The following is a 27,726-nucleotide window of genomic DNA, read 5'->3' as shown; positions in this document are numbered from 1 at the left end:
TCACAAAAAGTCTTCAAAGTCCGACTGCCTTGAAGTATTTAATTTTTGAAAATATAGCTTCAGATTTCCCTTACAGTTGCTTCAATTCAGACTGCCCCAATGACCACTTATCTCTTAATTGTTCAGTTTCTTCCAGACCGCATCTCAATAGATTCACAAGGCTCTCCGCACAAATTTCAGCTTTCTAGCTACTGAACAGATCCCAACGGTATACAGGCTTTCCTTTGCCCCAGCTGCCAGCTTCACAGAGCCATTATTGCCACTGGGATCCTAAGCACCAATCACAGTCTCTCTCAAGGTTTCTGAAACACAGCTATCTCAGCAGAATGGAGCTGACCCTTCTCTTCACCTGCTCCCCAGTCTGCTGTTCACTCTGCCTCTTGAGCTCATGCAGGGTCTAATGTAACTAAGCTCAAGTATATGTGTACCTTAAATGTTACAGTCGTCAGTCAGAGGTCAACTCCACATACAAAACCCCCCATAAAAAAAAATTCCCTAAATTGTCAGTCTGAGGTCAGAAAAAAGAAGAGTTGAATTGGAACATTTTAGGAAGGTTTGTTTTCCAATAATTATATATTGATGATAAACAAACTTCACTTTAGTACTTGTACCATAAAATTTATTTCTTTATTTACAAAAGTAAATGCATTTTATAATTTCAGTAAATGCTGTACATCCTGCAATACTGATTTTCTGCTATAGGATCTCAGCACAAAATCTAATCCACACGAGTTTACAGAAAGTAAGATAATACCTCGAAGTTTTCCATATATACTTCCAACGCAGTGAGAAAGGACCCATTTTCTACAATATGGTGTTCTAATAATCTGGCTAAAATCAGTACAGTTTAGATTTTAAGCATTTCAACAAGAAAATCTATACATTGTAAATAGGAACGGACATCTGGAACAAACTCTGGAAAAATTACTCCTACATTTTATTTTTTCCCCTCTACTTTGTTAACTAAAATGTCATCTCAATAAACAAATTTCACTACCAGAAAAAGAAAAACAAAGTGCTTCTTTAATGATAGTATTTACCATTTAAGATTAGTGGTCCAGAGACAGTAATGCAAAAGAATGATATTGACAGTCAGTCCATCTAGCGATTTAGAAACAAAAAGTAAATACACAAAAACAACAGTTTGAAGAATAAGATTAAAGCAATCTTAAAACAATAATATATAGTAATTATAGACCAAGACAAGACCTTTTTTAAAACTTTAGTAAAGGAGAGTCCACATCCACATTTTCCTTGTTTGCAGGGCTCAGCTTTATCAGAGGAGAGCTGAAATCTATAAGCTGAAATAAAATTTAGTTTTAGAAAAAAGTTGAAAATCTGGAGCTACACAGAATATAATCTTCTAGCACAGAAGGCAGCCATTCAGCTTTATATTGATATTACAAATTGGTAAAGAAAACAGTGTATGTCCTGTGATTAATTAAGGGCAGTTAATAGAGACATCTTGCCTGAGAGAACGGAGGTAAAAAAGTAAAGGTGTTTTGACAGTAACCCCCTCATTTTCAAAGTACAAAAAATATATTGATTAGTAAACAGGTTTTCCTCTAGGATCTGGCTAGTCAGCAATAATATCTGGTATGGTTGGAGTCCCTCAGCCATCTCTGCTCCAAAGCAAACAATCACAGCTGCTTCTATCTCTTGATAAAACTGATCAATCCCTTCTATTTCCCTCCCTAAGGCCTTCATTGTTCCTAAAATGTGATGCCTAAAATTACACACCAGTGCTGAGGCCTAACTGGTGATTGCAAAGATATATAGCAGAACTACCTTGTTTTTGGATTCAGGGATCCCATTACAAAGCAAAGCATCCCATATACCTTCTTAGCCAACTTAACTTGCCCTGTCACCTTCAAAAAGATTGCGAATATACACTTCTGTTCTTGTCCCTCTGTTCTTGCAACCCCCTTTAAATTAGTATCCCACATCTATCCAATCCTGAAATGTCTGGTTAACTATCCTCTGCTTTTTGCCAAGTATAACATCCAAGTTTTGTATCATGAGCAACTTTAAAATTGTACTCTCCAACCAGGGCATTCATGTCATGGTTGCATAACCAATCTTTAAGAAACCCCATGCTCAAGCCTCTGGTCAGAAAATATGTTCACCATAATTTTTTGCCTCCTATCCCTCAGCCAAGTTACTATTACTCATTTAATCCTGCATGCTAAGTTTGATATGTAGAACTTGAACCTTTTGAAAGCTCAAATACACCAACTGTATTTGTTTCATCACCCCTCTCGTCACTTAGATTATTGAGACAGGATTTATCAATCAAATCAGTGCTGGTTATGACTCATTATGTGTGATTCCCCAAATGTCAATTAATTTTATCCACAAGAGTGGTCTCTTGCAGCTTTTCTACTGCAAACATTAGACTGACTATTTAGTAGCCACCAGGTTTCTCTCCTCTTTTGAATCGAGGGGGTTACATTTGCAATCCTCCAACTCTTTGGTAGCACTCCCATATACAAGACAGAATGAACAATTGTGAACACTGTTTCTGGTACCTCCATTTTTGATTCCCTCAGCAACCTGTGATTTCCTACTTTCAACAACAATATTAAGCTATATCTTTAAGTATTTACATTGTGTTTCTTTAAATCCCTTTTTACAATTAGATTCTAACAGCCAATTTCAACTCCTACTCTTCGCTTCCCCATCTCAGTCCTGGGGGATTCAATATCCAAAAGTATTTTCAGCCCTTAGAAAAAAAAACATGTTGGAGACAAGAACACTGAATAGGATAACAGTTTAGCAGTATTGTCAGGAAACCGGGACCAGATGATTGAGTGACGGCAATCGATTTAGCACCTCCATTCTATTGTCCAATCTAATATTAACAACTTCCTCCTCTACTACATTAACTTCATCCTCTTACGTAAAGACTTGATGGAAAAGCATGCACTTAAGTGTCTCAGTCATACCCTCTACCACCACAAGTTTTGACATTTGTCCCAAACCAACACAATCAATCCTTTAATTATCTTTTTACCTTTTCTAAAAAAAAACAATATTGGATTTTCTTTTATGTTACCTGCTGACTACTTGCTCTTATATACCTTTTCTCAACTGCCCTTTGAGTTTAGCCTGGTTTTCTCCTGAAGTAGTTGTTTTTTTGAATTGCAGAACAGTGTATAGTGCGGTTAGTATTAGGACCACTGCTTTTCTTGACCTATGTTAATGATTAGATTTAGGTTTGCAGGACAATTTCCAAATCTGAAAATAACACAAAATTTGGGATAATTGCAATCTGAGGAGGATAGTGATAAGACAGGCTGATGGAATGGGCAATCAAGTGGCAAATGATCATTTGGAGAAATGTGAAGTAATACATTTGATGGAAACAATGAGGAGAGGCAATATAAGACAAAGAATACAAATCTAAAAGGGGTGCAGGAACAGAGAAGCCATGAGGTAGACATGCACAAATCATTGAAGATGGCTGGATAGGTTGAGAAAGTAGTTAATAAAGCATAAGGGATCAAAAACTTTGAGGCAGACAATATAAAAGCAGGCTATGGTGAACCTTTATAAAGCACTCACTCAAATACAACTGGATTTGGAGAACTGGAATACAATTCCAATGCTGGTAACCTCACTACAGGAAGTATGGGAAAGCTTTAGAGGGCACAGAAAAGATTTATGCAAAAGTAATGAGAGATTTCATTATGTGGATAGCTGGGCTGTTGCCCTTAGGGAAAAAGGAGATGGTGAGGAAATTGGATGGAGGTGTTCAAAATAAGGGACCTGGACAGAGAAGATAGAGAGTTTGATGAAAAGCTGAGAACCAAAGGATACCAATTAAAAGGCAAATTGCAAAAGAAGCAACTAGGAGGAAACGATAATTAATGCAGCAAATTGTTAGGATTTGGAAATGGAGTATGAAGGAGACTGGCTTTCAAAAGAGTATTAGATTATCTTAAAAAAGATTTTCAGGGCTATGGAGCAAAGATAGGGGAAATCAAACCGGCTGAATTGCTTTGAGAACTGGCACAGGCAACTGGAAACTGGAATAGGCAACCAAAATGGTCTTCTGTGCTGTGCTGGAGATTTGTTAAAGGGAATATTACCACTTTTGTCACCTAGGGTTTCTAGCTTTGGACACCCTTTCTTTCCTTCTATGAGAATATGCTTTGTTTGTATTCAAACCATCTCCACCTCAGAAGCCTGCTACTGCTCAAAACACAAATCAACATTAACTTGGCTACATAGATTTGTTAGTACTAACTGGCAATGTGTTGATTTAGAATTTACTATTATGATAATTCTTCAAGCTTTAGTCCACAAAACCAAAATTAAATTGAACCAGTGAGTTTTACAAAGTAAGCCTGGGCTTTAAAGATCATCAACCACAGTTCATAGGCATTGTTGGGATATTAAGTGTTAAATTTGCAATTTATGCTTGTGAAAGTGAGCCAATCAATCTTAAAGTAACTTACCAGTTCAGGAGCCTTCATTGGTGCAACTCTCTTTAGATCAGGAGTATTTGAGAGGTCAATAAGTGGCCGGTCTTCATTTAGTTTAATTTTTGTACAAACTTCAACTAAAAGATTCTATGGGGGGAAAAAATTAATATGAATGAAAGTAATGAATTACATTGGTCTTAAAGCAGTGAAAATTAATTATTCAAAAACGCAATTACAAAAATTGTTCTATAAAGCATTGTTTAACTAAAGGCCAACACATACAGCAAACATTTTTAACAGTCGATCAAAATAGAAAACACTTAAAAGTAAGTAACTTAAACCATAAAATATTAGAAGATATACTTCTGCTTAAACTGGGATGGGGTGGACGGAGACAGGAAGAGAGCAAGTCAGGAAATAAACAAATCTTTCAGCTTGGCAATAATTAGAACATAACTAGGAGCAGGAGTAGGCCATCTGGCCCTTCAAGTCTGCTCCATCATTCAATAAGATCACGGCTAATCTTTTTGTGGACTCAGCTCCACTTACCTGCCCACTCACCATGATCTTTAATTCCTTTACTGTTCAAAAACATCAGTCCTTGCATTAAAAATATTCAATGAGGTAGCCTCAGCCGCTTCACTGGGCAGGGAATTCCAGATTCACAACCCTTTAGATGAAGTTCCTCCTCAACTCAGTCCTAAATCTTTGCCTTCTTATTTTGAGGTCATACCCCCGGTTCTGGTTTCACCTCCCAGTGCAAAAAACCTCCCTGTTTCTATTTTATCTATTCCCTTAATAATTTTATGTTTCTATAAGCTCCCCCCTCATTCTAAATTCCAAAGAGTCTACGCAGTCTCTCCCCATAAGGCAATGCACCGGAATCACCTGTGTCCCCTCCAGTGCCAGTATATCGTTTCTCTAGTAAGACCACCAAAACCGTACACAGTACTTCAGATGTGGCCTCACCAGCACCATATATAACTGCAACATAACCTCCCCTGTTTTTAAACTTCATCCTTCTAGCAAAGGACAAAATTCCATTATCCTTCTAAATTACCTGCTACACCTGCAAACCAACTTTTTGTGATTCATGCACAAGGACACCAAGGTCCCTCTGTACCAAGGTCCCTCTTTTTACCAATTAAATACTGGTGCATTTTGCTTTTATTCCTACCAAAATGGATGACCTCACATTTACCAACATTATACTCCATCTGCCAGACCCTTGCCCATTCACAAACTATCTACATCCCTTTGCAGATTTTCAGTGTACTCTGCACACTTTGCTCTACCACTCATCTTAGTGTCATCTGTGACCTTTGACACAGTACACTTGGTCCCCCAACTCTAAATCATCTATTTAAACTAAATAATTGTGGTCCCAACATTGATCCCTGACTAGTCATAGAATCCCTACAGTGCAGGAGGTGGCCATTTAGCCCATCAAGTCTGCACTGACCACAATCCCACCCAGGCACTATTCCTGCATCCTCACATTTATTTTCCTAATCCCCCTGACATTGATTGGCCATGATAAATTGCCCCTTAATCTAACCTGCACATCTTTGGACTTGGGAGGAAACCAGAGTACCAGAGGAAACCCATACAGACACAAGAAGAATGTGCAAACTCCACAGAGACAAGTGGCCTGAGGCTGGAATTAAACCCAGGTCCCTGGCACTGTGAAGCAGCTGTGCTAACCACTGCCTAGTAATCACAGGCTTGGAGTAATAATTCAGAGAAGTGAAAATTAAAAAAAAAGTGGCTTTGTTAAAAAATTACAATTAAATTGTTGGTTTGCCAGAAAACACCAACTGATTAATTAGTGAAGGAACCTTACCAATCTGGGTTCTGTGACACCCTCATGAATGTAGTTGATTGCCCTCTGAAGTAGCCCAGCAAACCACACAAATATATCTGGCATTGACCAGTAAGAACTACTGGAACAGAACAGAACAGAAATGGGCTGTGTAAAATAACTAATGTGAGTTAAGGCGGCAGCCTCCATCCAAAATAATAATGAAATGAACTTGCGTCCTTTTTGGGTAGCTAATGCAAGATTCCTACAAAGTTTTAGAATGATTCACCCTAGTCAATATTGCCCGTCTTGAATGCAACAACATTTGTACTTCTTCAAAAATTTATTCTAATGTAGAACTTGTAAAAAAAAAACAAAATTTTTCATCTCTTGCTGTTTCCCTAGAGAACATGAAGTATTAAAACTAATCAAGTACTGATGCTGCTCCCAGTTCCCAAAAAGGAAGATCTAGAAGAAAATAAGTAAGAATTTAAAAAGGTAAAGCATATAGAATTCTAATTATATTTGATAGAAAAAGGAAAGAGTAATGATGCTACAAAATCATTTTTGAAATAACTACATTCAGATGCTTCAACTAGTAGCTTTATCAGAGTAGCTTTTATATTGCAGTATTAAACTTTGTTTGGTCTATAGTACATTCATACCTCCTTGATTGGAGTCTCGGGTGCATTTTCTTTAAGTTTCTCTTGACACAGAGTCTGTGGTTTATCATCAGGAGAGAAATCCAGGTAGCAAGGAACCAGAGATAGAGACATCTCCTCTTCAGAGGAACCGGATGAAGAAAGAACCTGTGGCTTTCTCAAAGTTTTCTGTTCACTACTGAAACACGCAATGAGTTAGAAAATGTCTCAAACTGCAAACATTGAAAAACATTTTGGAAAATGGCAGAACTGGCTACAACCCTCTCAGATGAAAGTCACTAGTATAAATTGCACTATTAGTCTGGTAATGGAAGAGATGATATGAAAGTGGAATTTAGTCTTTCACCAATATCTATTTTTAAAACAAAATCTTTGAAGTTAATTCCCTATTGAATAATAAAGGCATGCAAACATTTTTTTTTGTTACAAAGACAACAACTATCTTCTAGCTAGTAAAAAAAAAGACTAAAATATGCCAGAGAGCTTCCCTCCCTCACCTTGTTTGAATAGTTCCACTGGCTGACATAGAACGGTTGTGATGGGATGTTGTTTGGTGAGATGATGACCCAGGTCTTGGTTGTGTTCGTGGAGTGAATGATGGAATACCTGACCTGCGGCGACTTAATGGTGTGGGTAAAGCAGATAAACGTCTTGTGCCAGGCGTTACCGAAGATAGTCTGTTTCGAATGGTAGGTGTTTGTAACATTCCTTGAGCAAGTAGTTTGTTTGGAGTACAAATCTCTCTACCACTAATGAAAAGGTAAACATATTAGCAAGATGTAAATGGAAAGATTACAACTTGAGAATAATCCAATATTTGGAAAAAAATCCCAAATTTAGAACAAAGGAAAATATTTCTACAACCTCACTCAAGACATCAGAACCTAGTAAAAACTATCTACACAGTGGTTACCACATTTCTTCTCCAAACACAATACAGAGCTGACCAAAAGATGGCATTCAAGGTTGACTTAAGTCTTAAAAATGAAGTGGAGAAATTTAGGCACTGGGGACTTAGCAGCTGAAGGTACTGTCAACAATGCTGAATACAGAAAAGGCTAGAATTGACTCAGTTTATTGAGGGAAGCAACCACTTGTGGGAGGTCCAAGAAAAATAAGGATGTTAGGACCAGATAGGGAAAACCAAGGGCATGAAGAACTGTTAAGAACAAAATAATTTTAAAAAAAGGACAGCAAAGACAGACAGGAATGATAGATAACAGTAAAGGCAGAGTTTTACACTTGATGTTAAAAGATGATAAGAACAGCAGACTGGCTAGGAGAATGTTGAAATAGTTAAACGTGGAGATGACAAACTAAGGGATGGAAATTAATTACAATTGAGCCGAGGCATGTGTAAAATTGGACAATGCTTTGGAGATGGAGGAGATGGGCAGATTGTGACATGGAGAACATATCTCAGGAGTGCAACCAGCAACCCAAAGGGGGAAATGGAAAGCGTGCTAGTGTATGGAGTTTGGGGAGGAGGACAATGTTTTTGATATTTTGTGGTTTAACTGCAGCAAATTGTTTCAAACTAAGACTGAACAGCAGCCAGTCTGATAAAACAAGAGTGCACTGTTAAGAGATCTTGGGCAGATATAGACTGGTAACTGAATTGCAAAGAGGATCATGCCAACTCCAAAAGGACAGACAGATTAGTGGAATGGGCAGGCAATGCCAGATGAAATTTAACACAAATATTAAGTGATTCATTCTGGTAAGAAGAATGCAGACAGACAATATAAACTAAGGGATACAATTCTAAAAAGGGAGGTATGGGAGCAGAGTAACCTGTGCATAAGCCATTGAAGTAGCAGTTCAGTTTGTTGAATATCTTTATCTAGATAAAGAAAAAAATAGGGAGCAGTTTCTACTGGTGGAAGGATCAAGAACCAGAAGGCACAGATTTAAAATAATTGGCAAAAGGAACAATAGTGACAAGAGGAAAAGCTTTTTCACACAGCAAGTGCTATGCATCTTCTGTGGTGTAGGCAAGTTCATTAGAGATATTCAAGAGAGAATTAGATGTCATTTGTGATTTTAGTTTAGGGCCATTTCACTGCTGAGATAGAGGGACAACCCAATCGGAGAAATGGAAAAGTTGGCCATAATATTTGAAAGACAACAGCACAAATACTTGAGAAAATAAGGTCGGCGATGGACGAGTAGCTTCCAAGCTGAAAGGGGTTGAAGGTGGGCATTGAATAAAATGATATTTTGATTTTTTTTTTAAAAAAGGGTAGATAACAATATGCAGTGTTTGCTATCATAGGCCCAACTTTTCCTTCTGGACTCTAATGGGCAAAACGAACGGAGTAAGGGCATACAGAAAAAAGACAAGAGGAAACAAGTTCCGAGCATATGTCAGGTTGGAGCTAGGGATAACTCGTGTTCTTTTTGAACGAGAATGGAGGGGGAACCGAATTCCATGGCTGAGTTCAAACTATCGTGCTTTCACTCATTCTTTGAGACACCACTAAGCAGCATGGATATAAGCACTATTTACCATTGAGGAATATGCACATGTACCAATTTTTTGTTCAGTTAAAAATACTTTATTAAACAAGGAACAAGGTTCTCCAAGCTGAGATACAGGTGGTGGGGGGAGGAGAATGAAAACCAAAAAAAACCTAACACTGGGAAAAGTTCAATTGCTATCCAGTGGATTTATGCTATTAAAGCACAAACGTGGCTGGAGTAAAAATAGTACTGAGCTTGCTTGCATTACCTTTGGGTCAATAACCCAATAGTGCTGGTCAAAGGATTAACATTTTGTTTATTTGATGTGAAGGAGGAACATTTACAAATTATATCGTCTGATATGCTATTTTGACATTCTGTTGCAATTAGAAATTTCTCATTACCTCTCAATTGCACTGCAAGACAACAGCTTCTTTGGTTCTGTTATTTTTGGCCTTGTGGTTCGAGGTGAAGGTGCTTAAATGAGAGTTAATAAAAACAATGAAGTCTCCAAGTCAGATTTTTTTTTGCACAAGATAAAAATGAAGCAATCCAACAAGATTGATGCAATAAGGAAAAATTACACAAATCACTTCCCTCCGCAAATCCCTCCCAAAAAAGATTAAAAATATTCTCCAAATGTTAGCAAGTCCTGTTATTTAGATCTTATACAGCAAAGATCACAGTCTCGAATCTAATAGAATAAACCACCCTTCGTGTTTTGACTATAATTACTATTATTCAAAAATGTAAAATAATTCTTAGGATGTCTATCAAAGGTAACATTAAAATATAATTGGAAAACTAAGCATAATATAATCTTGTTTTGGTAGATGCAGATCAGTCAAGGATATCATCTTTCCCTGTCCCCAATCCCATGAACTTTTCAACTGCCATCTACTTTCCACTGAAAACAATGAAGTCATTTCAACCAATGTGATAAACATGTACTTAATAGTTTAGCCTAGACTGACAATTAGCAATCCCAAATTGTATAAAAATTTGGCATTAAAAGATCAAAATGTATATTTTTAAACATGTTCACACTTACCACTCGATCTTTTTGAAGCGTGACTAAGAACAATAGATGTCTTAGCCTTTGAGCATTGATCTCTTCCTAATGCATTTACAATTTGATTTGCTTTGCTTTTAGCATCGACCTTCATTTCAATTACTTGTGAACCTTTACTGGGCAGAGTCTGTATCACTGACCCTTGCTGATTGACTGTTCCGGAAGTGGTTAGTTTACAAGTAGTCACTGGTTTCATTAATTTTGTTTTTGAAACATCAATTGCAGATGTAGAACTTGACTTGCTCTTTGGGGCAGCAATTCTGCTACCATTTTTGGAGGTTTGTGGTTTTGATGAGTTTAAGGGCATATTCATGGACACCACTGAAAAAGAAATTGCAAGTATTTAAAACTAAAACAAAACCAGAAACTATAGATCAATTGAGTGGGCAAAGATCTGGCAAACAGTATAATGTGGAAAAGTGTGAAGTTGCTCATTTTGGCAGAAATAATAAAAAGGAAGAATATTATCCAAACAGTGAGAGATTGCAGAGCTCTGAGATGCAGAGGGGATCCAGATATCTTAGTACATGAATTGCAGAAGGATAGTATGCAGGTGCAGCAAGGAATTAACAATGCTAATAGAACACTATTTATTGTAATGGGAATTGAACACAACAGTAGGAGATTATGCTTCAGTTATATAGTTATAGAGAGACCCACATCTGTAATACCCTATACCAGTATTGGTCTACTTATTGAAGGAAGAATGTAAATGTATTGGAAGCAGTTCAGAGAAGGTTTACTAAATAGCTGGATTGGGTGAGGTGTTTTTATAAGGAAAAGTTGGAGAGGCTAGACTTGTATCTGCTGGAGTAAGAAACAACTTGATTGAAACATTAGATTCTGAGTCTTGACAGGGTGCATTGTGGGAGAATCAAGAACAAGGGTTCAGTTTAAAGGGCTGTCCATTTAGGATGGAGATGAGAACTTATTTTTCAAGAGTCAAGTCCCTGGAACTCGTCTTCAAAAAGCTGTGGAAGCAGAGCCTTTAATATATATATTTTTTTAAATGTTGGAGGTACGTAGATTCTTGATAAGCAGGGGGATAAAAAGTTCAGGGAATGTGCAGCTGAAGTTGCAATCAGGTCAGCCATGATCTCATTGAATGGTGGAGCATGCACAAAAGACAAAAAACAGGTCATTTTGAATTTGAAACTAAGATATTGCCTTTCATAAATATTATACTGCCAGGAACAGAATTTAAATCAGACACATTTTTAAAAGTATCCCAAATGCTCATTGTTTATTTTAAAACAAACATCAACTATTTTCAAGGATATAGCAGATTATTTGTTGTTTGGGATATCAAGGGATTATGGACAGCCTTGTGGACTTCAACTGGAATTCATAAAAGGCATGCCTTGTTGCACAAATCATGTTTTCTATCCAATATAGCAGTTTTTCATTTACACACCAGCATTCCAGAACATATTGCTATTATCAGAAATTTACAAAACAAAAAGGAGGCCATTCACCCAACATGTCAATGTCCATTGACAAGCAGCCATCTAGCCCATATCCACTTTCTAGCTCTTGGTCCATCAATAGGTGCTATCACTCCCTAGCCATCACTATATTACAGATAAAGTGCAACTCAAAGTAGTAACCTGTTAACCAGAGAAATATAAAGGAATGTTCTTGTACATCTGGTAGTTCTACAGCACTTTGAGGGGTATGGATAAAAAAATCTTGGGCATGATCTATGGCCATTCACACCATGCTCCTGCTGCTGCAAAATCGGAGAATTTGGCACCCAGTCAAATCTCCATTCACTGCACTGGCTTGGGAAAAACCCGCTCGAGTGAACTGCTGTTAACATTCCAGCCCAAGAATTTAATCCCCACTATAAGACAAGAACAGCAAAGGGCTTATTTTGAACGCAGGATAATGTGAATACATTCAAGTCTGGAACAGAGCTAACAGCTGCCAGAGGGATAAGAGTACATTTAGGATGTTAGGTAGTTCTACTTCATTGGATGTGATGTGTCAAAGTAAACAAAATATCCCCATTTTAAAGTGTCAGATATGAAAACCAAAACCCAAATTCCACAATTTTTGATTTGCAAAACATTAAAATTAAAAATCCAACTTGCCTTTGCCACCACTCATGAAATTGTGAAGACTAGAATGGACACTGGATGTAGATGATGTATGGTTGGGAGTCCTTACTGCCAAGCCAGCACTGGGCTTCTTCAGGGAACCCAAAGCTTTAGACCCAGATATTTTTGATTGGCTTACCTACAAGAAAACCAAGTCTTCTGCTTAGATTGTAAAAGTATTAAAAAAAGGTTTTCCTATGCATAAGTTGTTCAAACTTTCTCCTCCCATTTTTCCTCGTATTCCAAAACCCAGACATAGCCAGCAAATGAATTTCAATGAATAAAAGTAAACTAAAAATGAGGCAGTACATTTTGATAGGAACAGAGAGATCACTTTATTTGGAAGGAGCAGGTTTAGGTTGGACAGAGGAATAAAAACAATCTTGTAGTGCACATACACCAACCTCAAACCAAGAAAACTTTTCTGGGAAACGGTGAGAAAGTTAAACTTGCTTCCACAGGTAGTATACCTGCATTTAAAGGAGAAATCAGATAAGCATATTAGGTACGAGGAAAGAGGATCACGATAGATTTAGAGGAGGAAAAAAAGGAAAGGATGCTCTAATGGAGAATAAACACCACCATGGACTGAATGGACAAAAAGTCCATTTTGTGCTGCACATCTAATGTAAACTTTAAGCTGTCCAGAGGGAACAACAGTGATACTACAGTCTTCAAAATCTTAGCAAGCATTTTGCAAAGCCCAAGCCTCTAATGTAGCTTATAAAAGGATGAAAGTCAAACCTGCAACATTGTTGCTATTGAAGGCATAAGAATAGATGCTTATAGTTAGAAAAATTAAACATCTATTTTAACAGATAGTTACAGGAATGTCTGACTTCAAGATTTTTGGCCATCAAAAATACAACACCTTCCCTGTATTGAATCACTTCTTGATGAGCAGGTGTCAGACATTTGCCCCATTCCCTTCATTAATAGGGCCTCACAGGAAAATGAGTTTCACTTACCCCTCAGAAAAAAAATGCATTACACAATTAGATATGAAAAAAAGTGAACTATTTACAAGAATTGAAGCAGGGCAACCAATCTTTTCCAGTAATATAGTTATATGATTTTTATATAATCAGCATTAGTTCTATTTTAACTTGCATCAAGTTGTCAATTCTGGAAATCCAAGATTTAACAACAGTACTGTAACATCTAAAGTAAAGTTTATTAGTTTATTAGTCACAAGTAAGGCTTACATTAACACTGCAGTGAAGTTAGTGAAATTCCCCTAATCGCCACACTCTGGCACCTGTTTGGGTCAATACATCTAACCAGCACATCTTTTAGACTGTGGGGAAAACCACAGAACCTGGAGGAAACCCACGCAGGCATGGGAAAACGTGCAAACTCCACACAGACAGTGACCCAAGCCAGGAATTGAACCCAGGTCCCTGGCACTGTGAAGCAGCAGTGCTAACCACTGAACCACCATGCCACTATCGGGATCAATCCAAGACTAAATCTGGATGTATTGGAGAAGGGGTGAAGTTTGGAAGACGAAGGGGGCGGAGAAAATAATTGAAAGTTTGGGGCATGGAATGTATTTTAGAAGGATCATCATTCTGAAAGGCAGTTAATCTATAATTTTATTTGTAATTGTAAAAACTACACAAATACATGGAGGTTTTAAAAACAATGTTTGCCAAAGCCATCATTTGTCATGGAAAAGATTAAAGCTTGAACAATTGGAAAACATACATAGATCAAGGGATGAGGCTTTGTACCTTTAATATCTGAAAGTATTACACTATACACAACAAGTATGCAGCAATAGCAAGCCAAATACCTCAGGTCTACCATGAGTTGGTGTGGAATGCTCAAGATTCCATCATTTCTGCTCACTGTAAGATACTGATCTGAACTGAAGTTCAAAACACTTCTGTGCAAAAGGACCAGAGTTGTGTATCTAAAAGAAGCGAGCTCCAACATTTTCACAGCAAAATCACCTTCTGGCAATTGAATCAGTTGTTCTGAGCCTGCATATGGACTGCGTCAACTTGAACAATTAAGAAAATTAAGAGATGCCCTTTACTAAAAAAAGTATTTTGACAGGAAATTTTCACTTATTTTTCCTTCTCTAATATTTCCCCTTTTGAGGGCACTGAATCAATAGTGAAATGCAGATCCATGGGAATTGCATGCAAGGTACCTTCCCCAAATTATCACTCTCCATTTATAAGTTTGGACAGTTTCAATTGGCTGTGTTGGGAAAGGTAATTGAGCACGATCGTGATCATGCTTTCATTTGACATAACTTTCCACCAGGAGTCAAATAGTACTTGCAGCATCACACAGCATTGAAGGCCTGTGATTACTCTTTTAAAAAGGAATTCTTAAGATTTTAAAATCAGTAGCCAAACACAAGTTTAAGAAGTTGACCAAATGTCTCTGATGAAAAGCCATTGTAAGTTTCAGACAACTAAAATAACACATTTAGCAAACATAAGTGAGCACAAACATTCACTGCAAGACTGCTGTTTCTCCAATTGAGAAGGTACTCAACTAAAATGAACAATTATCTCATACCTCCTCTTTAGAAACCGAGACAAAAAATATTGTTATTGTTCAGATCAAAACCAGGACCATAATTTGTCAACTATATTGAAATGAGATGACTTCGGATTTTGGCATCTACTCTTGCAAGGGATTGGCTGGAACTAGAAGTCACAGGCCGATTCGTGTCAATATCTACTTTTGGACACAAAAGTTATAAAATTGCTGATTAAACTCATTTATTTTAAACACGGATTTTTATTCATTATAATGTAAAACCCACAAGTTCCTATGCAGTTTGTTCTTGAATAAGTGTCTCAGACTGTTAGCCCATACCTGGTTCAGAGCAAACGATCCATTCTTATGGCTAGAGGCATTAGAATGAAGAGAATCACTTGCATCAGAAGTAATGCTAGCAGTATCTGATAGATCATCTGATGAAACAGTATTATTCAAATGTTTCTTTGTGGACAGCGTTACTCCAGTTCCTGGCTGGGGCTGAATGGGTAGTTAGAGGGAAAAAATAAAAGACGAAGATAAATGCAGCTTGGATAAATCAATTACTGGATTTTCATTTCACATGATATTCAAAGACAACTATTGATCTTGTAAGCTCACCCAAGGAAGCAAACTGAAGAGTATATTAAAATAAATGCCCAAAACCATTAGATTTCTTTACGTATGGAATCCATCATCTAATGTCCTATTCATTACTGCATCTGCAACTGCAATATTCCAATGCTTTTGCTTTGAGGCAATAAAAATCATCCCTGAGTAGAACTTTTGATTACCTCACATTGAAGATATCATGCAAAGTATAAACAGGTGGCTGTGGTAAGGTTAGGGACTTTCATTTGAATTTGGTTGCAGCCAAGCTAACCCTGCATTGGCACTGCTAAACTGCAAAACCACCCCCAGCTCCCCAAAATAAAAATCCAAGGAACTGGGAAGTGGCAACATTAATTTTGCACTGGATTGCAATCTATCCTGCAGAACAAATGAGGCAGGGTTTTTTTGCACCTTACCAAGCCATTTATAAAAAGGGTCTAACAAAGTCACAAGAACACCATAATGGATCAGAGTTTTAAAATAATTCAATGAATAAAATTCTTCCAGTCAGTCACGCAGATAGTATCGGACTCTATACCAACTAAATGTACTACAAAGGATTACTTGTATTATGTACAACCAACATGATTAAACAATGTCAGCCACGCTTGGAGCTCCTGACATCAGAACCCAAAACAAAACAAATCACTTAATTACTAACATTGATTCATAGGTCTAGACAATACTCTGAAACAATCACAAAATAAATTATATTTCTTGAATAATTTTTACTTCTGGCCAAGTATACTATTAATATTTGCAATAAGCTAAAATTTAACCTGATTCAAAACGTTAGCTCTGTTCTCTGTCCACAGATGCTGTCAGACCTGCTGAGATTTTCCAGAATTTTGTTTTTGTTGGTATTGAAGCTAAAATTATGTTTTACAAAACATTTAGTGTTAGAAATGTTTGGGTAAACGTTCTTTCTCAAAAAGCTCTTCAGTATATGTGCAAATGGAAATTTATCAGTAGAGATTTGTAGTTCCCATGCACAAATTCACTGATGCATTGGAGTGGGCTTAAAAATATTCCTCCAATGGTAATTCCTAGATGTGGCGCTAGAAATGGTGCTGCACAGCTTCACCTGGATTCAGTGCGATACAAGGAAATACAAAAAGCAATACTGGAACAATTGAGCTCTTTCAGATTAGGGTTGAAGAGATTACAAAAGTGATACGACAACTGGTTAGAGTCAGAAAGATAACTGGGACAATAGGAATGGTTTCCAATGATTGAATCCTGAATGAGGTGACGTAAATATGTGATTAAATGTAAAAAGATTAGGACAGAATGAGAAAAACTAATTTCGATGCATCACAATTTGCTGTGGAATACCCTATATCAGCACTTATAGATAGTTGGCTGAAAGGAAGAGAATAGGCAAACACTGCTCAAATCAAATAGACTGGCAGTGCCAAACAGCCTAGTCTAATTCTACATGTAAACCTACATCTCATGAAAACTGGGCAGATATATAAAAAATTAAATATTCTTTGTATTGAAATTATTGATGCTGAATTACAAATTGATTATCACAAAACGTTTGGGGATGGGGGAGAAAAGGAGGAAGAACAGATTATTTGCATCTGATGTAAATGAAATAATTTGAATTTTGGACAATAAATGCAATATAAATTTAAACAGATAACTTTGGGGGGGGCGGGGGGAAACAAAATTATTTGCATCTTTAGGTTGGGTTAAGAAGTTTGCTGTTATTGTAACAATGGAAAAAACACACATGTTTATACTGCAGCATAAATGGAAAAACTTGGATCCTGTAATTACTATTAACTATTCCACAAAAGATTGACCATAGAATAAGTCTCTTGCATCTAACCAGTCCATCACACTTTACTAAAATTGTTAATTAACATTAAATAACTTAAGTGCAACAGGTAACAGTAAATAACTTTTGACAAATATCTAGCATTCTGATTTGTATTGATTGCTTTACTAGAACAAGGAAACTGCTTACCTTTTCTGATGGCACATATTTTGTTGATGTACATGTTGGTAGTTTATCTGATGGAACTTCCCTCAAAGTTGTGTCACCAGTACAAGCAACATTATTTCCTAATGACAGATTTCCACAATCTTTTAAGGGCTGCACAGAGGAGTTGATTATTTGGACAGCAGCTTTCTTAGGTGATTTCAATGGAAAGCCAGGATGAACATTGGAAGAACAAACCTGCAGACTTTTCTGGATTGCAGGTGGAAGGAACCTCAGTGGACTATCTTGAACAACAAAGGTTTCTCTTCTTGGACAACTTGGGCTGCTAATACCCTTCAGAAGGGTTAGTTTGAGTTTTGATTCTTCTATAAATTGTTCCACCACTTTATTGCGTATCATTTTATTTTCAATTTTCTTAGATTTTCCCTCCACATGGCTTTCAAAATGTTGTGCTAGTAAGTTGGCTTCTCTGGAAACTTCAACAAACTGGTCTGTATTCAAAGGACTCCAACTCACAGTTTCTGCAGACTTCAAACTTTCCTCTTCCTTGCAATTTAAATCAATTCCAATAGCAACACATTTTTCCACGTGTCGAACAGGCCCAAGAAAAACTTCATCATCGTCATCACTTTTTCCACTAGGGACAAAAGAAGCCTACTAGTTTCAGATTGAAAAGGCATTATGAATTTAGTTTCATCTGCTTGATGCTCAAATATTAAAATCCCTTAAGTATGAGCACACTAGACTTAAGTATTAACTAAATTAAACTCTGCTCCTCAAATCTGTGCAGTAACTGCAGCTAACCCAATCGTTCTTCAACCGGTTCCATAAGATAGCCTGGGAATAATGTTTTCTCTAGTCTCCTTCACATTAAGAACACCCAAGTTCCTTTTGCAGCTTCACTAAACACCACGTTTGGAGATCCTAGTAGTTTGGTAGTCCAGAATTTGAATATCGCTGAAAAAGACATTTTGTCAAAGTTTTTCATCTTAGGCCTACCTGAATAATTGTACAAATACCAACGGTGGGTAAACAACAACTTTATACTTTCATGAGAAAAAGAGTGCTGATTGTTTAGCAAGCATCAAAATGTATTTTTCAGCAATACCCAAGGCCCTAGAATCCTCAAAATTATCCACTTAAAACACCTGTTTCCAAATTTGGACAAACATGGAGACCTTATGTTGGATTTCACAAAGAAACCTCGTTCTGGCTCAAGTTTCCACTTGCAAATATTTTTCAGATAAAACTACCTTTAATCAGTAGTGTACTGTATTTCCTAATTAGACTGTAGTCATTGTCTTATTTTAAACCTCATCAAATACTTACTGCAACTGGACTACAACATTCAAATACATGCTGGTTGTTTATTACAGCAGTTACAAGTTTACCTTGCAGGGGATAACAAAATTTCAAGGTCAGAATTCTCTTCAGATAAAAGATTGAAATCTGAAAATACAAATAACATGCTATTAATTCACTGAGTAGAGAAGATCATGGAATACTAAGCATAAGGTATCCAACTAAAGAATGTTTTTGCAACTTTAAGTTTGAATTGCACCATTTAAAGGGCAGGATAAAAAGGACTAACTAAACATCTATTCCAATTTGTCTTTTATTCCTAACTTTTACATTTTTAAACTAGTCAACATCAGCTCTGGAGCAAACAATCTTTCAGCAATCCCTCAAATTGAGTTAAAAATCCGTCATCTTCAGTCATCACGCAGTGAAGGAGGAAAAACAAAGATCCCACAGTGCAGCATCCAATTGCTTTTGAAATAAATCCAGGGTTTTTGCTTCAAGTCCTCTATCAAGAAGTCCATTCCATGTATACAACATTGTTTGAAGAGCTTCTGATTGCAACTAAATTTGTTTTTCAATGGTTTGAATCTGTTATCATTATCTCACTCAATTTTTTTTTCAGGATTTACATTTTCTACACCATTAACTTTTTTGTATACATTTTTAAGATCACGTCTCAGGAATAATCTTTCAAGGTTGAAAACCAAGTTTCTAAAGATTTTACTCTATAACTCAGCACTTGGGCACTAGGCTTATGTCTACAGTGCATCTGAGACACTAATTCTTGCCTGTGGGATTGAAGGAATTCTTCATTGAACAGTTTATATTTATATAGTGCCTGTAATATAGCAAAATGTGAAAAGAAGTTTAAAACTTAGACACTGTACTTGATGTTGGGCTGACCAGAGGATTATACAGCTTCAGTATGAGTTTGTTTATTTAACCAAATCAGTGATACACAAGTCTTTAATGATTGCTGTCCTGCATTGATTCATGTTTCTTGTGCACAACCATTGAGAACTTCTACATTTCCTTCAAATCCATTAATCATTTCAACACTATTCATTAATGTGTGTTGTTTTATTTTCTTCATGACCAGTGCTTAATTTAGCATGCATTAACTGCCATCTGCCAGTATTCTGTTCATTTGTAAATAATTTCTGAACTTGGTCTACTGATTCCATATCATTGACAAAATCCATTTGGCTAGTTTGCATACAATTTCAGAACCTAAATAATTGACGTAAATTACAAACTGAAATTTTCACTTCATGTCTACATTAGCCAAACAAACAATTCAGCTTCATCCCACTTTCCAGCTCTTTGTCCACAGCCCTCTAAATTACAGCATCTCAGCTACCGAGCCAAGTTTTTCTTTAAAACAAAATGAAAATTTCTGCCTCTTCCAACCTTTCAAGTAGTGAATTTCAGATCTCCATCAACCTCAAGATGAAAACATTTTTCAACTTCCTCCAATCCTCCCAAATACTTTAAATCTAGGCACCCTGATTATTGACCTCTTTGCTAAGGGAGATAAGTCATTTCTATCCACTACACAAACACCTCAACTCTCCCTCAGCACCCTCTGTTCCAAAGACGACAACCCAGACTATTTAAATTTCGCTCAGTTAAAATTCTCCATTTCTGTCAACATCCTCGTAAATATTCTCCATATCCACTGTAGTGCAACCACATCCTTTTTGTAACCAAATAATCAGATTGGTGCAGTGTGCTCTGGTCTAGTGTTTTTATGCATGCTTTTACATTCTATTCCCTGGGTAATAAAAGACAGCAACCCATTTGAAGATAGATGTTTTTCTCCTTTAGAAATCTGTGAACATGTACTCCAAGGTCTTTCAACTTCAAGGTCCCTCTGTTCTTATACACTTTCAGAATTCTACTAATTACTGTGTATTCCTTTGCCTTGTTTGCCCTCTAAATACATTACCTCCACATTTCTCTGGACTGAATTCCATTTACCAATCTTCTAGCCATCAGGTAATCCATCAGTCTCTTCCTATTGTCCACAGCTTTATTTCTCATTTACCAATCGCACAAAACTTTGGATAATTAGAAATCCCCTAGATTAGGTTTAAATCATTACATTTACCAGGAAAGAGATCGCTTACTGAACTCTGCAGAACTTACTGGAAACAGCACTGCAGTTACAGAAATATTGGTCAACCATTACCCTTTGCCCCTGCAACTGAGCAGAGTTTGGATCTAACTTATCTTGGATCCCACAAGCTCTTACTTTTCTGACTAATTTCACTTTGTCAAATGCCTTACTAGAATACATCTACACTGCACATCAATCCTGCTATCCTCATACTGTCCCTGTTAACTCCTCAAAAAAAAACAGATAAGTTAATCATACATGATCTGCCCTTAACATTTCATATTGACTGTCCTTGATTAATCAGTGTCACTACTCAAGTCAGGCTTGGGCAAATGAGTGGCAAGTAATATTTATGCTAAACACATGCCAGAGAATCCCAGTATCTCCCCTTGACATTCAATGGCTATACCACAACCAAATCCATCACCATCAACAACCTGAGGTTTATCACTTGTTTAAAATAATCAAAACTGATTTATATGAACCAACTTTCTATACACTATAGCTCCAAGTGCAAGTCAAAGACTGGGAATTCAGAAGCAAGTAACTTACCTCCCGACTCTACAAGGCACAAGTCAGGAAGTATGCTGGAATACTCTCCAGTTGACTAATTGCGTGTAGCTCCAACAACTCTCAAAAAGCTCAACACCATCTAGGTCAGAGCCATCTTGATCAGCACCTTATACACCAAATTAAAACATTCACTTACTCCACACCGACTCATAATGGAAACAGTGTATACCATGTACAAGTTGCACTGCAGCAACTCACCATGGCTCCTCTGATTGCACCATCCAAACCTGCATGTTGACAACTTAAGGACAAGGGCAACAGACACATAGGAACACACCACCCTGACTTCTCACCATTTCTTCACTGCCACAGTATCAAAATCCTGCAACTTCTTTCCCAACAGCACTGTGGATGGATTTGTACAAAATGGATTTCAGTGGTTCTTCAAGAAAGCAGCTCACCATCTCCTTCAAAGGAAATTAAGGATAGGTAACAAATGCTGGTCCTGTCAGCAACACCCACATTCTATGAAAGGATAAAAAAGGTCCAATCCCTACTCACCTTTTAAACAGTACAACATTAGCAAGTCCTCCAATACCACATCTGCATCCAGAGATAACTGGAATGTGATGGTCAAAGCTTGTTATTTTCTCCCTTTTCTCTTAGCAGCCTGGGATACATTTCATATTAGCTTGAAGATTTATTCACTTTCAAAGATGTTAAACCCCATAACACTTTTTGTGTTTATGCCATCCAATATTTCAAAGTCCTCCTTCACAACCTATGTTTATGCCATCCAATATTTCAAAGTCCTCCTTCACAACCTATGTTTATGCCATCCAATATTTCAAAGTCCTCCTTCACAACTACAATATTTGCACCACCCCCCTCAGCTGTGAAACCTGACAAAGTGCTCTTAAGAATCATGCCCAAATTTTCCACCTCCATGCAAGCTGCCTTTTCAGTCTCTAAACAGCTCACTTATTTCTGTAGTTGTCCTCTGGGTTTGTTTTATATTTTTATAAAATTAGTAGTGGCTCTTCACCCTGCAGCACCCTCTAACATTGGCATAACTATTACCCGGATGCATCACAGAAAGCATCCCTTCTGGATGTATCACAGCAATGGTATGGTTCCTCCGCTGACCAAGACTACAAAGAACATAAGAACATAAACATAAGAAATAGGAGCAGGAGTAGGCCATCTAGCCCTTCGAGCCTGCGCCGCCATTCAATAAGATCATGGCTGATCTGTCGTGGCTCAGTTCCACATTCCTGCCCTCTCCCCATAACCCTTAATCCCCTCTCTTATCAAAAACCCATCAACCCGCGTCTTAAAAATATTTAGCGAGGCAGCCTCCACCACTTCAACGGGCAGAGAATTCCAGAGATTCACCACCCTTTGAGTGAAGAAGTTCCTCCTCAACTCCGTTCTAAACCGCCCCCCCCTTTATCTTGAGGCTGTGCCCCCTAGTCCTACTATCCTTTCTGAGCGGGAAGAGTCTCTCCACCTCTATCCTATCCATCCCATTCATCATCTTATACGTCTCAATGAGATCTCCCCTCATTCTTCTAAACTCTAACGAGTACAAGCCTAATTTATTCAGCCTCTCCTCATAGCTCAACCCCCTCAACTCCGGCATCAGCCTAGTAAATCTCCTCTGCACTCCCTCCAAGGCCAAAATATCCTTGCGTAAGTACGGCGCCCAAAACTGCACACAGTACTCCAGCTGCGGCCTCACCAATGCCCTATACAGCCGCAGCAAGACCTCCCTACCTTTATATTCAATCCCCCTTGCTATGAAGGGTTGTGAACATAGCCCAGTCCATCACACAAACCAGCTTACAATACATTGACTCCGTCTACACTTCCTGCTGCCTTGGAAAAGCAGCCAACATAATCAACAACCTCACGAATGCTCGGACATACTCTCTTCCACCTTCTTCCATTGGGAAAAAGGTACAAAAGTCAGATCACAAATCAACACAAAAACAGCTTCTTCCCTGCTGCCATCAGACTTTTGAATGGACTAATCTTTCTATGACTTGCTATGACTAACACTGCATCCTACGCCTTCTCCTTTTCTTCTCCCCTATGTACTCTACGAACAGTATGCTTTGTCTGTATAGCACACAAGAAACAATACTTTTCACTGTGGACCAATACATGTGACAGTAATAAATCAAATTAAAACCAGCTGTTCCAACATTTCAGCCAATCTCAAACTGTGATGCAGCCCAAATTCCAACAGCTTGAATACCTCCTTGGTGGAATCTCGTCAAATGCTTTTGGCAAGTATGTGTAACAAGTATTACAATTTTCTACAGTCAATTTGAAATTTTACTTTCTCAAACCAACACTAAATCTGCATGATCTTCCAGCTTAACTCCACAATGACTGCAATGTACGAGATTATCGTACAGATAAAGTACACTACAAATCAATTTAAGCATTTTCAAAGGAGCTGAGACCATCATGTTTCCAATTCCCTATTTCTATTATGCCACTTTTCTGAAAATGGTCACATTAGCCTGGCATCTCCCCAGAGTGGGATATGTACAATACTGTGCTCACTGTTTCACACTTATAGTTCTCAACTTTTCCAGTAACTGCCCTATTACTTTAGTAACAAAAGGGTTTCTTAATTTTGTATTTTACCTCTGCATCTCTTATCCCACCTCCCTTCCAAAACACTAATCAACTTCAGGAGTTTTTTTCTTTCCCCCACACATCCCTACACAGATGACTAATTTTTCTTGCTTCAAAACCGTGATGAGACAAATAAGCAGTGAACTGAATCAGGGGACCAGAAAATCCTGCTCTTTTTTGAAAAGTGCCAGGGATCTTTCAATATCCATGTGAACAAAAGAAGAACTCATTTAGTATCTCATATGAACAATCTGCATCAAGAGATCACATCTCGGATTGAAATCCACAACCTTCAGTGCTGGCAACTGAGCTCTTTGAGAGTCTCATCAGCATGAGTTGGTTGAGATACAGGAAATCCTAAAAGCAAAAGACTAGGTCTAATTGACTAACGCCCCTTTTGATGCCTTCTGAGGCATGTGTGCACTTGCTTTGGAAGAGAACAAATTAAATTATAAAACTATTTATGTTCATGACATCAAATCCAGTCATCTGCACAATTAGATTGCTACAAGCCATCTCAAATAACTGAAGTTTGACTACCTTTGCCAGTTTGCTCATCCATTTTTGGTATTGATCTCTGCAGCTGGTGGAGATGGAGGATTCAGCTTTCAACTGCTACAAAAGTAATACAAAACAGTAAAGATGAAAAAAGTACATCTGTCCAGAAATTACAATTCTGGCTAATCATTTGCATTATAGGCAATTTAATCCTTGAAACTGCTTAAAGTTAATCCCACTCGTATTAACCCACTACTTTATTCATTTTATTGCATTTCCTGCATCATTATTCATGCAAGCAGATGGATGATGTACTGTTTTATCCAAGTACAATATACATATTTTAGGCTCAATACTTATACTGTGGGAGTAGCAAGTGCTATTTTTGAATCTAACCCCATGAATTATGAACATTTTTGTGAAAACCATTAAAATAATTGTATTTAAGCAGGCATATAATTACAGTTCATTTTATCTACAAGTCCAAAGTTTATAAGATATTAAAGATACAAGCAACATAGTGCTCGGTGATAGGTACTCTGTGCAGCAGGACTGACAAGTGGTGCAAGAATCATGTAGCTAGGTGATGGTATAGGATGGCAAGAACAGAGGATAAGAGCATTGGAGGGTTGTTTCTTGCGTATGGCACCAGAAAATCAAAAAGTTACCAATGAGACAGTTAAAGCAGGGACATTAAGTTTCCTAAAATTCAATATCAGGCAATATTCAAAACAAGTTTGGCCATAAATCATAGGCCCAGTAGGGACTGAAAGAACAGAAGTACTGTTTCCAAGTAGTATAATTTTTTTAAAAGTCAATCACATTATACCACAGACGCATCACAACCAGACACATTCAAGCCCATAAGAACTGGCTAATTGAGAAGCAGTCTACTGCAGACTCGAAATCCAAATTAAAACAGAAAATGCTGGAAACACTCAGGTTATGGTTGCATCTATAAGATGCAGAGTATTTCCAGCATATTTAGTTTTTATAATAATGAGCTATATGGATTTATAATTTAGAGATGAGAATTAGTAATAATAAGTGATTTACTTAACCAACATATTAAATTTACTCTAAAAGAAAGATTTGCATATTCATCAACTTCAACATTTCTCCAAAAGCACCCATCCACACTTTATCTTAACATCCTATTGCCACTCTGGTTTTGGTTGCTTAAACATAATTTTATTCATAGTTGAATAGGAACACAAAAAAAGAGTGGAAGTAGGCAATTCACCCCTTCGAGCCTGCTCCACCATTTAACATCATGGCTGATCTTATCCTGGTCTCAACTCCACTTTCTTGCCTATTCCCCTGAGCCCTTTATCCCAATTTTCATCACAAAAACACATATCTATCTCTTTCATGAATTTGTTGATTGACTCTGCACTCTGAGGCACTGAGTTCCACAGACTCACAACCCACTCAGAGGTAGTTTCTCCTCATCCCAGTTTTGAACCTGCCTCCTCTCACTCTGTATCTATGACATTTTGTTCTAGACTGTCTGACAAGGGGGAACATCTCAACACCCACCTCATCAAACCCAAAAGCATTTTATATATGTCAATCAGATACCCCATCATTCTTCTGAACTCCAGCACATATAGGCCCAAGCAATCCCACCACTCCTCATAACCACCCTTTCAGCCTTGGAGTCAATGTGGTGAACCTTCTTTGACCTGCCTCAAGTGCCACCACACCTTTCCTCAAATAAGGAGGCCAAAACTGGACACAATACCCCAGGTTTGATCTCACCTACGCCTTATACAATTGTAACAACACTTTATTTTTAAAATCTAGTCCTTTTGCAATAAATCCTTCCCTCACTAGCTTCTTTAGCCCTTCACGTTCCACAATACCTTACTTTGAAGATAATTTTTAAACTGATATGGAAATCTGTTGCACTTGCATCACATCAAAACCTACAGCAGAACACTTTGCTTTGGTACTCAGAACAAGTGCAAGGTTTAGAAAGAAAAAGTAACCCTTTAAATAATATTGGGTGCACTCACAAACTCACTTTGTTTCAATAACAACTCCACAGTCATCCCTGCTTAACAGCTGCTCAGAAAAAGTAGCCTTTTGCCCTGAATAATGGCACAAGACACCAATCTGATATCTCCTCCCTCCTAACCCAATCCGACCAAAACTCAGTAAGCCACACAACTTCAGCACTGTTCACACAACTTCAGCACTGTTCCTCTCCGCAGAGAATTGAGGCATAGTGAAGGATGGATCCTCCAGTGGGTTGTAATGGTGTTATACCAGGTTTGAACTCCCCGCGGCCTGTGGATCAGTGAAATGTGTGCACCGAGAGTGAAACGCCTCAGTGCCCTGGGCTAACGGTTAAGCTGCCGCTCAGTCCAGTCCAGCGGCTGGGGACAGGAGCTGCTCCGAGCTGCCCTCCACTCTCCTCCCCCCGGACTGACTGACCCCTCAGACAATGCACGCCCCTCCTCACCCACCGCTCAATGACCGTGATCTTTCTATCTTCCTTTTCTTTCTCTCTCTCACATTCACACCATCCGCTAACGGCGACGCTCTGCTTCAACCGAGAATTTTAAATCCTCCCACGTGACGAGCACTGGCCGCTCATTGGCCCATTTGAACGGCGGGGGCGACGTTATCCCGGCATTGCATTCTGGGAGTTGTAGTCCACCGCTCGCGCGCATGCTCCCCTGAGGGACATGTCTATTTATTTGGTTGGCCGGAAAGGAGAAAGGGGAGAGGGACATGTATTTTTATTTGGTTTACCGGAAGGGGGGGGGGTGCAGGGACATTTTTTTAGTTTATTAATGTCACAAGTAGGCTTACATTAACATTGCATTGAACTTACTGTGAAAATGCCCTAGTCGCCACACTCAGGCACCTATTCGCATACACTGAGGGAGAATTTAGCGCGGCCAGTGCACCCAACCAGCACGTTTTTCGGACTGTGGATGGAAACTGGAGGAAACCCACGCAAACACGGGTAAAATGTGCAGACTCCGCACAGACAGTGGCCCACGCCAGGAATCGAACCCAGGTCCCTGGCGCTGTGAGGCAGCAGTGCT

At 38.1% G+C, this 27,726-nt stretch overlaps 1 protein-coding gene across 1 annotated transcript; it reads right to left on the bottom strand.

The window, feature by feature from the left end:
• Positions 1 to 80: 80 nt before the first annotated feature.
• gtse1 (G-2 and S-phase expressed 1) lies at positions 81 to 27,231 on the bottom strand. Its single transcript, XM_080207354.1, has 12 exons — positions 27,139 to 27,231; positions 24,710 to 24,784; positions 18,978 to 19,035; positions 17,611 to 18,223; positions 15,363 to 15,524; positions 12,519 to 12,663; positions 10,405 to 10,746; positions 9,758 to 9,830; positions 7,388 to 7,639; positions 6,894 to 7,065; positions 4,461 to 4,574; positions 81 to 1,301 (listed from the first exon to the last, which is right to left on the bottom strand). Exons 2-12 carry the CDS (start codon positions 24,729 to 24,731, stop codon positions 1,215 to 1,217), a joined length of 2,040 nt encoding a protein of 679 aa, XP_080063480.1. The 5' UTR covers positions 24,732 to 24,784; positions 27,139 to 27,231; the 3' UTR covers positions 81 to 1,214.
• Between the last annotated feature and the right edge of the window lie 495 nt (positions 27,232 to 27,726).

The sequence above is a fragment of the Carcharhinus amblyrhynchos genome, chromosome 19, assembly GCF_965287045.1.
Source record: "Carcharhinus amblyrhynchos chromosome 19, sCarAmb.v2.hapA, whole genome shotgun sequence".
Taxonomy (NCBI): Eukaryota; Metazoa; Chordata; class Chondrichthyes; order Carcharhiniformes; family Carcharhinidae; genus Carcharhinus; species Carcharhinus amblyrhynchos.
This window is presented reverse-complemented; position numbering and strand designations above follow the sequence as displayed.

Excerpts from the sequence above, each read along its gene's own strand:
- gtse1 (XM_080207354.1), bottom strand. The coding sequence starts at position 24,731 with ATGGATGAGCAAACTGGCAAAG. Across the intron at positions 19,036-24,709 it reads GGATGAGCAAACTGGCAAAG|ATTTCAATCTTTTATCTGAA; the intron begins GTAGTCAAACTT and ends TTGTATTTTCAG. Across the intron at positions 1,302-4,460 it reads CAATGAAGGCTCCTGAACTG|CTTATAGATTTCAGCTCTCC; the intron begins GTAAGTTACTTT and ends ATTTTATTTCAG.